General features: G+C 41.4%; 1 protein-coding gene across 1 annotated transcript; it reads right to left on the bottom strand.

Moving 5' to 3' along the window:
- Nucleotides 1-7,037: 7,037 nt before the first annotated feature.
- On the bottom strand, nt 7,038-11,147 carry LOC112254773 (beta-crystallin B3-like). Its single transcript, XM_024427609.2, has 6 exons — nt 11,001-11,147; nt 9,988-10,069; nt 9,003-9,121; nt 8,585-8,717; nt 7,623-7,765; nt 7,038-7,470 (listed from the first exon to the last, which is right to left on the bottom strand). The coding sequence occupies exons 2-6, from the start codon at nt 10,060-10,062 to the stop codon at nt 7,242-7,244; spliced, it is 699 nt and encodes a 232-aa protein (XP_024283377.1). The 5' UTR covers nt 10,063-10,069; nt 11,001-11,147; the 3' UTR covers nt 7,038-7,241.
- Between the last annotated feature and the right edge of the window lie 1,967 nt (nt 11,148-13,114).

Raw genomic sequence — 13,114 nt, 5'->3', positions numbered from 1 at the left:
TTGTTGTGGATAAAATGCTGTGGGTGATGATGTAGTGCTCATTAAGATAATTTGCGGTTAAATTCCCACGTTCCGAATAGCAAAAGTACAAGTTAAATGCGTTTTCATAGCATTTTCAACTCTACTGATGGTTTTCTAACAAAAAAATGGTGTGTTTATATAGTGAATGTACCAACTGTGGTATTGGCATGTGCTCTCTAGCCAACAGCTTGCAGATACAGTGCAGGTATAGGCTAAATTATGAGGTTATTATGGACAAAAGAGCAAAATCATTTTAATTTATCCATTGGCATCCAAGCATGGATCATCATGTCAACAGAATGAGACCCTCAATATTCATTGGAAAGGAGCATCAAATGCATCAAGCCCATAACTTATTTAATCTGTAGTTTAATAAACTGCATTCTTTCCCGAGTCTTAGTGGGAGGACCACGAACCATGTCATTGAGTGACTCCAAGTTTACTTCATTATGATGGATATTATATCAATATTTGCACATAAAAGCATTTCCAGCACTTTTTCTCACATAATACATTTTACTGACAAAGTTTCCACCTTGTCTGGCGTATTTTGATTTGTCGACCTTTGGAAACTTTACTGACAAATTTGCTGTTACCATCAGCCCTGTCAGAACATTTGTACTTTTCTCGCATAAAAAGGTTGGATGAAACCTGGTTAATGTGGTCTTATTCCATTTTACAGGTCAAATGTTTTGGCTCCTGTCTCTTTATATTCTTATAGACTAGCTTCTTATCTGTCATATTTGGAGTTATGTTGCTCTGTTATGTGGACACTTGAATTTATCTTTACAGTTACCAGTTGCCCAGGTCGTGTCAGTATACAGCAACTTTAAAAGGCAACTGCCCCTAAAAAAAGAAAACAGCCTATGTGGCATTGCTATGAGTCAGAAGCATTTATTCTACTGTCAAAATGTACCATAAGGTGTAAAAAAAATATTTTTGTGGTCATAAGCTCAGTCTCGTCCAAAACTGAGTTTTGTGAGACTTGTGGACTAGACTGCATCACAATGTAAATTAAGGTTGGGTTTGTTTCAATTCTGACCACAGCTGGCAGCACACAAGTTTTCATCAATTCGAAGTGCAGCTGCAAGCTACCCGATCATAATGCATGTGGTAAATTTGGCTTGACTTTGGATATCCCTATAGGACTCTTTAGGGACCATCTGTAAATTATACAATGTAGATGGGACAATACGTTAAAATTCCAATAGCTCCCAATTTCAATGACTTCAAAACAACTATAAACTGTAGAAATTCATACACAAATAGTGAAAGCATTTAATGTTTAAAATATTGTTTCATTTACATTACAGTGGGGAGAACAAGTATTTAATACACTGCCGGTTTTGCAGGTTTTCCTACTTACAAAGCACGTAGAGGTCTGTAATTTTTATCATAGGTACACTTCAACTGTGATCTCTCACAGAATCTAAAACAAAAATCCAGAAAATCACATTGTATGATTTTTAAGTAATTAATTTGCATTTTATTGCATGACATAAGTATTTGATACATCAGAAAAGCAGAACTTAATATTTGGTACAGAAACCTGTTTGCAATTACATAGATCATATGTTTCCTGTAGTTCTTGACCAGGTTTGTATATGTATATGTTTTAGATTCCGTCTCTCACAGTTGAAGTGTACCTATGATAAAAAGGACAGACCTCTACATGCTTTGTAAGTAGGAAAACCTTCAAAATCGGCAGTGTATCAAATACTTGTTCTCCCCACTGTATATAATTTATTATCCCTAACTAGCTCCACCAATAGGCCATCCAGAGTCCGTCAGGTCACACACCAGCCGGATGACGCTAATCGTTTAAATAATTTGGCTAACTCTTCTCACCTGCGAACACACACGAGACAACCACATCAAACCACAACCTGAAACCAACTCACATTTGAATTCAGTCATGGCCGCTAGCATTTCTTAATGAACCAAATAAAAAGACGAGGCCAAATCAGGAAGTGCAGTCACCCTTTAAAACAAACTAATGACATGTTGCACCTCTACTATACCTTGCAGATGAGCCATGGAGGAGGACAGATTACAACAGCGGGCCAGGGGAGCACTTAGAACAGCAGCAGCCAGGGGCAGGACCAGTGGTGATTTTAGCAAGTAAATCTTGGTGGGGCAAAGAACATTTGTTTTGGTTTGATGCATGCCAGCAAAGCAACAACACAACACTAAACAATACATTAATTGGACTATAACGGTGACAAACGGTGACCACAAACCGTTAGGGCCTACATAAAGCTGTCCCAACAGCAGTCCCAACACCTTACCACTGTTATACCTGGCTATCAGCAGAGCCTTGTCTGGCAGAAAAACAGTTAATTGAGCCTCATTTACTGCCTTTAAAAAAAACATAGCTTAAACAAATGTGGTTTCTACTGACAATTGAGATGGACAAACTATGGCATAAGGGGACGACGAGCGGATAAGAGGCAATCCGTAATTTCGATTAAGACAATGAGCAAGCTAGAACGGATGTAGTCAATATAACTATTTGTTCAGCACTTTTGAAATGTACAGCGACAGAATTCAGAACATGTGCCGTTCTTAGAGGTCCCTGTACACCAAGTCAGAACCGTAGGATAAATAAAGGGTGCATATATGCAGACAACAAAAGCTCTTACAATATTCGATGATGACATTTCTCTAAAACAGGCTATAGGCTTCATGTGCACCACCAAGTAAGAACAGTAGGCTAAATTATGAGGGGAAAACAGACCAAATTATTAAGGTGAGGCACATGGGCTACTAACAGCTTACTACACAACATACACTTAGTATTACTTTCTTAGCTACACTATACATATCTCCCTGGTATATTAAATAATTTATGAAGTAGCATACATTACATTTTTGGACTCACCTTGTTGTGCTGTGCTCACTTGAACAGGAAGGTGGAGCGGTGGTCCTTTGTGGGCTAATTTTGTTTTCATACTTTGTCATCACAGTCTGGCATTCTCTGAATTTATGGTGCTTTCAAGACAACTTGGAACTCTGAAAAAGACAAGGTCAAATCATGACATTAGTGATCTTCAGGTCGGAGCTCTAGAAAGAGGCCAGAGTTCCTGACTTGAATTTCCGAGTTGGATGACCTTTCAAAATGTGTTTTCCCAATTGGAACTTGTTTTTTCCCCAGAGTTCCCAGTTGTCTTGAACTCACTGAAGTCTGAGATTTCCCCGTTCTGAGTTCAGATTTTTCTGAAAGTTTGAGAGTTTTCAGTTATTTTGAAAGCGGCAGAAGTCATGCTGGATTAACAGCATGGCAAATTATGAATATTTATCCTTTTAAGCTTGGAAAAGAGACCCTTAAACCCAGACTTGGACCACACATCCACTCCACTGAATAGCAGGCTAGTGATTGCTTTGCAATGCTTGCAGTTAGCCACTGATTCCTTCCAAACCACTCATTGAATTTGCGCTTTCCAACTTGTTGTGTGATGTTTATTTCCAATGGCCGATGAACTCCAATATGGTTTATCTATAATTTCTCCGAATTTTACTTCATATGAAAAGAATTTGCCAGTAGATTGTCAACTTGGTTCATGATGATGACTGCTAGCTTGCTACCTAAGATTTTGAAAGTATGATGTAGACATAAGTCCAATCAAAGCTACTGTAGAAATAACGTGATTTGACGTCACTTTATCTGTGGCCCAAGACCTCGAACCTTCTTGGATGGGTACTTCTAATGTAACTCTATGGCAGAACCCAAGGGGCTTGAATTTTTGAGCTCTCCCCGTAGATTTTGCGCTGTCGTAGTGTCTCCATGAGTGACAGAACACTGAGCCAATCACGGCACAACTAGAGAACATTACCAACCCCTACACTCCGTATTTTCTACTGGCTGCCCCACCACCACAGAAAACACTGAACTAGGCTGAAACACCTACATTTTGGAGCTTCCTTTCTCAAGAAAACATTTTTTTTTTTATTGTTTGCAAACTGATATATGAAATGTATTAATGCCAAAATAACATGCAAACAGGCAACAACAAAAACAAAATGTTTGTTGTTAAGCTCTGCCACACCTGCCCTGAATGACAGGTCGTCACTACACCGGCCCAAACAAGTTAAGTTACCCCAGTATCCCCTTGACCGTTTTAGATTGCAAAGAGACACACCAGATAAGAAACATCCAGCAACAGAAGAATAGGATATAATGGAGAGCCACACCAGACGAGACACAGAGACAGCAACAGAATGATAGGTGATGGAGAGAGACACACCAGACAAGATACAGAGACAGCAACAGAATGATAGGTGATGGAGAGAGACACACCAGACAAGACACAGCAACAGAAGAATAGGTGATAGAGAGAGACACAGCAGACAAGATACAGAAACAGCAACAGAAGAATAGGATATGATGGAGACACCAGACGAGACACAGAGACAGCAACAGAAGAATAGGATATGATGGAGAGAGACACCAAAAAAACAGAACAGGCCATAACAGAAGAGGATAGGCAAATGAGATAGTAACAAGAACCTGAGATGGCAACAGACAAAACACAGACAGCAACAGACAAGACACAGAAAGTGACAGAAGAGGGCAGATGGACAGAGAGGGTTTGAGCACACAGTAGACTATCACTTCAAGCTGCTCTATAGTCTAGTTGTATTTACACAAATTATAACAGGTGACATAGAGACAGTTAAAAAGTTTAAAAAAGGTTTACAAAGAATTTGCAGGTGAGGTGAAAAAGCCTTACTTCTACACTTTTTACAATCAGGACATGGAGGATAGACATCAACATAGAAGGCTAAGCGACAGCAACAGAAGAGGACAGACAAGACCACAACAGACAACATAGAGAAAGCAATGGAGAGAGGCAGTTGGGTGAGCACACAGTAGACTGTCACTTAAAGCTGCTCTATGGATTCCAATTATTACATAGTGAGAGAGAGAGAGAGAGAGAGAGAGAGAGAGAGAGAGAGAATATCCAGGTACTGTTAAGCTGTGTTCCCATTGGCAGTGACTCAAATCCTATGTATTTGCAGATCCAATTCAAATCTGTTCTTTTTCCTGCAGTCTGAACAGACCAAAAACACATGGAATCTGATATTTCAAGTGACATTTCATACCACCTTTGTACAAATCTGATTTCTGGGCATGTGACTTGTGTCTGAATGGTCAAGTCTGATTTATTTGCCCTCAAGTGGTTTTTAGACTGTGATTTGGCATATCTCGTTGCTTGCTAGCTACACTGTTGATAGTTTAACAAGAACATGTGGGAGCTAACTAGCTTGTTAATTGTTAAGTGAATGTGCTAGAAAGCTAAATGGTTACCTAGCTAGCTAGTTGACTGCTGTGGCTAGCAAAAAAATGATTTGTTTTGGAAGTTGGATCATCTTATCCTTTGAGGCTTTAAAAGTGTTCTTACAGCATGATTTTCCATGAACATTCAAAGAAACTGGGAAATGTCCATGACAGGCATTGTTGTCCCCTTAGCTTGCTACATAACTTCTGAGTGATAGGAAGCACGAGTGCCGCCACCAATCAGCCTATACCACTGCGCACACACCCATCATTACTATGACAACTAGCGTAGCCATGTCAGCAAATGACTGCTGTCTGTACACACACATCCAATTTGGTCACTTGTAACTTGCTGTTTGGACAGTCAGTAGACCAAAACGGATTTGAAAAACAAAACTGATTTGAGCATTAAGGCCTGCAGTGTGAACAACCTTTAGATTCTTTAATCAGTTTGTCTCATTGGACATGTCAGCGTCTATGTTTTATGTTGTTGAGTGGTCTAGAGGTTTTTGGCAATACACTGTAGATGTATGTGTTCCAGGGTAGAGAGACCCACAGTTGCTACTGTAATTGACTACTGTCAGTGTCTGCTGTGGCAGGTAGGAAAGTGCAAGTTACCTGATAAAGAGCTAATCTCTCAATGTTCATCTCAAAGTGCACCAAACTTATGAATTTTAGCTGTTGAAATTCCTTTGCCTCCGGACCCCCTACTGGCTTTGAGCTAAGCTCCCAATGTCTTCAAATCCTAAAAATGCCCCTGCCTCTGGGGCCTGTTTGGTGTCACACTTTTCCCCCATCTAACACAACTGACTCCAATAATCAACTAATCATGATGTTCAGTTTAGAATGCAATTAGTTTCATCAGCTGTGTTTGCTAGGGATAGGGAGGAAAGTGTGACACCACTCTGGGCCCCGAGGACTCTAGCAAAGATTAGGGATATACTGACAAGATACATGCCTCTCCGATCTAACAATGGGAGTCGTTCTCCACAAAGCGGCACGGCTGGCTGTCTAGCTCCCACCTACCCTTTCTTTGGATTGGTGGATACATCTCATTATTGTAATCCTTTTTCGAATATTCAATGAGGGTTTTTGGAGAGAGATGCTAATGCTACCAGCCTCATGCCATGAATATGCATAGCCATCTCGAGACAACTCCGATATAAATATTTTTTTCTCAAAGTTGCTGGGATGTCACATGTCCTACTTTATATCAGTACACTTTTAACAACTTAAGCATTACACAAAACATATATTAGATTAAATAAATCTCAAGTAGAAAATAAGCCATTCATTTTTTGTTGTTGACCAAATTCAACACTCATTGACCTCCATACAAGAATTCCTAGCTTGGTTGGGCGAAACTAAAAAAAAAGCTACCTGATGGATGGAGACAGAATTTCCGCCGAGTTTGGTCTCTTCCTCTCTGACTGTAGATGCCCATCCCTGCCCTAACCCCTCCTCACAATGTTATGTCTCGTAGTCTACCTGAAGTTTGTTGGGTGAAAGTGTATACTTTTTTAAATGGTGATAAACATGATTGTTTTAATTAGTCTTTGACCTCTCCTCGACACTCCTCTCAACTTCCCATGCAGATTGATGTCTTCTGGTTCCATATTACCATCTGCTGGTCAGTGTTTTACCCTACATCCATTCTAATAATGGGGCTACAGTATATTGTAAAAAAGTACTTTAAACCAAATAATATTTCCTGTTAGACAAAAACAACACACTCTCATCCAGTTGGATCAAACCAAATCAGGGTCAAAGCCTTTATTATTTCCACTCCAGACACATAGGTAAGTCCGTGATGGTCACTTCACTTCCGAGTTCGTTGTTTCTTGGTGGCCCTCTGTGATGAGGAGAGACTCAGTGGAGCCCTGGATGGTTGGGGGGCCCGGGTTTGGCTTCTTAGGGAGCCTGGGGCCACAGCCACTGTCTTTCAGCTGGTGCCAGCGGTGGGTGGGGGTGTGGGGTTGGGTGCAGGAGTGGGGGCAGGGGGCGGGGCAGAGGCGGTGAAGCAGCCCCTTTTGTGCCACTGCATGTCACGCACTCGTCGGACGGACTGGATCTGAGGCGCCGTGGCTCCCCAGTCGTTCCAGTGCTTGTAGTCTCCAAGCTCAAAGACATACTGGCGGCCCCTGTAGCCTGGGAACATGTAGCCCACCCACCTAGGGAGGATAGGGGAAAAGGAACATACAGTCATAATCACATTTATGGAACACAAAAAACACACTTGCATGATAGATAACCTTGCAGTAACCTAGCTGTAGAGAGATACTGTATTCCTGACCTCAATTATATGTAGAGGTGTTGAACTTACGTTCCATTCAGAGCCTTTACACTGGCCACACAGTCCTGGAAGCCATGGACCCACAGGCTGGGGATGTCGTCGTCCACAATCTCCATCTTCCTCCCTGCGTAACCTGGTTTGTCAAACAGGTGGAGCTTGTGATCTGCACTGTCCTGGAGAAACACAGATCAGAACAGGTTGTGGTTATGCTTTGTTTTCCACACTGCTATTTAGTTGGTGTTTAGTTTGAAAGATGGTAGCTACTGGAGATTGAACCAAACTTGCAAGCTTATTATGCAAGATTATAAAAGTCCTTCAACATTACCATCCACCAGTAGGTAAAGGTCAGTTCCGGGAGACTTTAGGCCAAACTGGGAGAGTTGACAACCCTACTTAGAAATAAGTTGCCTATTTATAGACAGAATAATGTTTTGGTCTATACCCTTTAGCTTGACTAGTCTCAGATATCGTCAACCTTGGAGCAATATAAGCCTATAGGCAACAGGTCTGGGGAGGATGTTGTCTTTGTTGTCTTTTGTCTGACATTTCAAAAAATTATAACTTTTTATTTTTTTATTTTTACAAACAACTCTCCCAATAAATCACACGGGCTAAACATGTGCCTCTGCCTGGGGTCTCCAAATCACTAAATCCACCCGTGCCTCTGTCCCAACTGATGTCCAACTTGTACAGACATTTTAGCTGGAGCATTGATACATTGCCAGACGCAAACCGTCTGTTTAGAGAGACTATATATAGCTTGACAGTCTTATCTTATGACAGCTGGATGCCTGTCCACTGTGGGTTGCTAAGGTCAGTAGGCTAACATCCTTATATACTGTATGTAGATTATGTGTAAATTATTTGGTCTATATTCTCTCTGTATATTCTGTTTATTGTACAGTTTCACCAGGTCAAATTCCTGAAACATGTAAATACTTTGTGAATAAAGTTGATTCTGATTGTAATTATAATTCCAGGGACATACGGACCACTCGGAGTGGCCTGAAGGACAGCAAGTAGTTGTTAGTCTGGCTGTTGGTCCAGGTGCTCCAACGAGGATACTCGCCCTTCTCCAGGACAAACTGCTCCCCCCCAAATGCCTGGCACTCAAACGCCACCCAGCTGAGAACACAAATGTAATTGCACTTTACCAATTGTTTGTACATAAATGGTAGTTGTGAGATAATAAATGAAAGGTAATTGGTAAAAACTGTAAATGTGATCGAAATGTACATACTGTATGTATTTCAATAGGAATGTAATTAATTGTCTAGAGACTGAGGTTGAATTAAATAAGGGCAGTCAGTGTCATAAGAGGCTGGGAGTAGTGGAAAGACAGGTAAACATTAAGTGGCTACGAATGAGGCATCATGGGTAATGTAGGAAATCAAAATCATTGACACTTACGGTCCAGATTCCACAATGACAGATCCCACCTTCTCACATTCCTTCTCAATCACATCCTTACACTCTGCAGACAGCTCCACCTTCTTCCCACGGAAATTCTCGAACTCAAACACCACCACCTGTAAGGCAAGCCAGGGAGAGGCACAGGTCAGTGTTAAGTAAGTAATAATACATAGTGTAAAATAAGATAAATAAGTATTTATAAAGCCCTTTTTACAACAATAACTTTTTAGGTTTTTTTGTTGTTGAATTTTTACCCCTTTTTCATGGTATCCAATGTTTTAGTAGCTACAATCTTGTCTCATCACTACAACTCCCGTACGAGACAAAGGTTGAAAGTCGTGTGTCCTCCGATACACAACCCAACCAAGCCACAATGCTTCTTAACACAGCGCGCATCCAACCCGGAAGCCAGCCACACCAATGTGTCAGATGAAACACCATGCACCTGGCAACCTTGGTTAGCACGCACTGCACCCGGCCCGCCACAGGAGTCGCTGGTGCGCGATGAGACAAGGATATCCCTACCGGCCCCTCCCTAACCCGGACGACACTAGGCCAATTGTGCGTCATCCCACGGACCTCCCGGTCGCGGCAGGATACGACAGAGCCTGGGTGCGAACCCAGAGTCTCTGATGGCACAGCTGGCGCTGCAGTACAGCGCCCTTAACCACTGTGCCACCCGGGAGGCCCTACAACAACAATTTTAACATTAGCACAAACTGCATAGGCCTACAAGTTACAGAGTTCTAATTTAACAATGTGCTGTATAGTGAGGTGTAATTGTTCTGTACTTGCTTATTTCATTGTAAATACATGGTATCAGTGACCCTTCATAAAAGTGGGACCCTGGGAACACTAGGATATAACAATATTTTTTAAAAGTCCAGTGACCTTGTAGCTCTGGGTCGAAGTTTCCCCAAAGTTGCAGTTCTAGGATTAGCTTCTGCCTAACACCTACCTTGCAAGTTCACCCTACACCCACCTTATAGGTGGCTCCTGCCCCTCCTTGGCTCTTTCCAGCTGCTAGCTGCTCCGGTACACCCTGCTGCTCTGACATTTTACCTCTACATTCCAAAACATTCCCAAACACAGTCAGTCACTTAACACAATGGCAACAGGGACTATAACAGCTAACTCAGAGGTGGTCTGTGCCGTGGTCACTTTAGGTCTGGCCAATAAGATCAGCAAGCCTCTGGCGTTGTCCAGTATCACATTTGGCATTCGAGTGCAATCAAATACTGTAGTTTTTGCGTGCACGAATACTCCAATAATGTATTGTCATTTTGGAGTCACTTTCATTGTAAATAACTATAGAATCTGTTTCTAAACACTTCAGGATTATCCATAATCATGGTAGCATCCACATTCATGTTGAAGCGTTAAGAAAGATATTCTATTCTAATTTCAATAAAAGTGACTCCAAAATGACACAATACATTATTTACCATTAATTTCTATTGGGCACAAAATCATCTGAAACACAACCAAAACAAACAGAAAATGTATCCAACAAATGTTTATTCACATTTATTGCATGCTATGAATATTGGACCAAATGTTTCCCTTTTTACTACTTTATTACACATAAGTGAATTTGTCCCAATACTTTTGGTGGCCCTAAAATGGTGGAGACTATTCACCAAAAGTGCTGTAATTTCTAAACGGTTCACCCTATATGGATGAAAATACCCTGCAATTAAAGCTGACAGTCTGAAATTTAGCCTCATAGTCATTGTATAATTTCTATTTCCTGGAGTGCTGGAGTACAGAGCCAAACTCCCAAAATTTGTCACTGTCCCAATTATTTTGGAGCTCACTATATTACATATTCTTTTCCACTATTGCATTTGATACATTCACACATATTCAATTCCAGGTAAAACAACAGTGCACACAGGGTTATGGAGAGCAATAAATAGGGATAATTGAAAACAGCAAGAGTTGTTGGCAGCACAAGACGACAGACAGAGAGGAAAGAGAGAGATCTGTTTTTACCTGGATGGCTTGTGCTTCACTGCACCACGTACGAGGCACACTCTCTTCGTTTTTCCTTGTTCTTTCTTTTCTTTTATTTATTTCTCTCTTTCTCACTCTGTATGAGGGCGTGTGAGTGTTGAGGCCTGGCGAGCAGGCACTAGGGGCCGGGGGGGGTATTTATGGTTTATAAATGGCACACTGCAGCAAAAAAAAAACAGGAATGGGGATGCTGTTGATGCAGCAAGTCTGTCGCTTGCATTGTGTCCATCACACTGCCCCTCAATAGGGCTGCCACCCGGGCCGACCACGCTCATGCTGCCACCCTGCCAGTGGCCCGATGGTGGGCACACACAGACAGCGAGCCAAGAGGATTGAGAGAGATCAACCCCACTCAGCACTATTGGCCACACCTAGCTGCCCATATGTCTGTCTGTCCAGCTTTCCATCCGTCTGCCTGTCCACTACCCCGCCATCTCTCCCTCTCTTTCTCCTGTCTATTGTTCTATTTACTCCCCTTCATCTTCCCCCACGTTCACTATCCCGTAGTGCATTTCCTTTACTTCTCTCCTTTCATCCTTTTCATCACCCTCTCTTATTTTCAGCCATTGCTTAATCCTTTAAGTTTCTTTCCTCCTCCTTGTTTGACCTCTTACCCTTTTTCGCTCCTTGCATCTCTCTATTCACCTCTTTCTCTAATCTGTGTGTGACACTGTTTACCTACTCTTAACACCACCCTGTCCTATGCACTAGGTGTCAGTACATGGTTCAGTTCTATATTAGCAGGATCCAAGTCAAACATTGGTCTTTGCCATGCAAACAGCAATGCAAACAACATGCAAATCTTCTTACACACCTCCCTTGATGCATTGGACATTTTTACAAGCTCACTTTCCAGGGGGAATCTGGAGAAGCCCTTCCTTGCAATACAGTAATGATGTTGTCTATTGACACCTGGTGCATGCAACCAACATGCTCCTATCACACGCTTTGCACACAACCAATGTAGACCGGTAGGTGTAGGTGTCAGAAACATTCTATGGTGCCACTCAAAATAATGTTTCTTACTGTATATGGGCCAACCGTATTTGTATCTCTGAGTGTGTGTATTTTTGTGTTTTTTCTATTATTCCAGTGAATTTAATAAACATAGCATTAAAGAAACAAACGATTCCGTAGAACATTTTTGAGAGAATTGACATCTTTGAGACAGGGTTAGTGATCCTTTGAGACAGGGTTAGTGATACTTTGAGACAGGGTTAGTGATACTTTGAGACAGGGTTAGTGATACTTTGAGACGGGGTTAGTGATCCTTTGAGACGGGGTTAGTGATCCTTTGAGATGGGGTTAGTGATCCTTTGAGACAGGGTTAGTGATCCTTTGAGACAGGGTTAGTGATCCTTTGAGACAGGGTTAGTGATACTTTGAGACAGGGTTAGTGATACTTTGAGACAGGGTTAGTGATACTTTGAGACGGGGTTAGTGATCCTTTGAGACGGGGTTAGTGATCCTTTGAGACAGGATTAGTGATCCTTTGAGACAGGATTACTGATCCTTTGCGACGGGGATAGTGATCCTTTGAGACAGGATTAGTGATCCTTTATGACGGGGATAGTGATCCTTTGCTAGTGCATAACATTCTGAGAACTATATGTTTCTTAGAGCTTGGTAAGAGCGTGGTTGTCCTATGCTTATTTTTGCATACAACCTTCCCACAACTTTGGTATTTCATTTCTTTAACAGAACGTTTCCTAAAAGTTCAAACATGGTTACATTTCATCAACATTTTTTAAATGTTCTTGGAGCGTTCTCCAACTGGTTTCACATTGAGAATGTTCTCAAATAGTTCCGAGAACATTAAGAAACAATGTTTTTCAGGGGAATTTCAGTACTTCAGCAAAACGTTTCATACAGGTTTCCTCATGGTTCTTTTTAAAGTCATGTTCTCAGAATGTTCAGAGAACGTTAAGAAACAACATTTTTCTGTAGGAATTTCAGTACTTCAGCATAACGTTTTCTGCATGTTTCCCCATGATTCTATTTAAAGTCATGTTCTCACAACATTAGGAAATCTTTCCATAAAAACCTCAAGAAAACATAAGTAACCTTCAAAGAACTTTCTAACAACAAAACAC

The sequence above is a fragment of the Oncorhynchus tshawytscha genome, linkage group LG07 (genome assembly GCF_018296145.1).
Source record: "Oncorhynchus tshawytscha isolate Ot180627B linkage group LG07, Otsh_v2.0, whole genome shotgun sequence".
In the NCBI taxonomy this organism is placed as follows: domain Eukaryota; kingdom Metazoa; phylum Chordata; class Actinopteri; order Salmoniformes; family Salmonidae; genus Oncorhynchus; species Oncorhynchus tshawytscha.
Note: the sequence above shows the minus strand (reverse complement) of the source record. Positions and strands in the feature narration are given on the sequence as shown.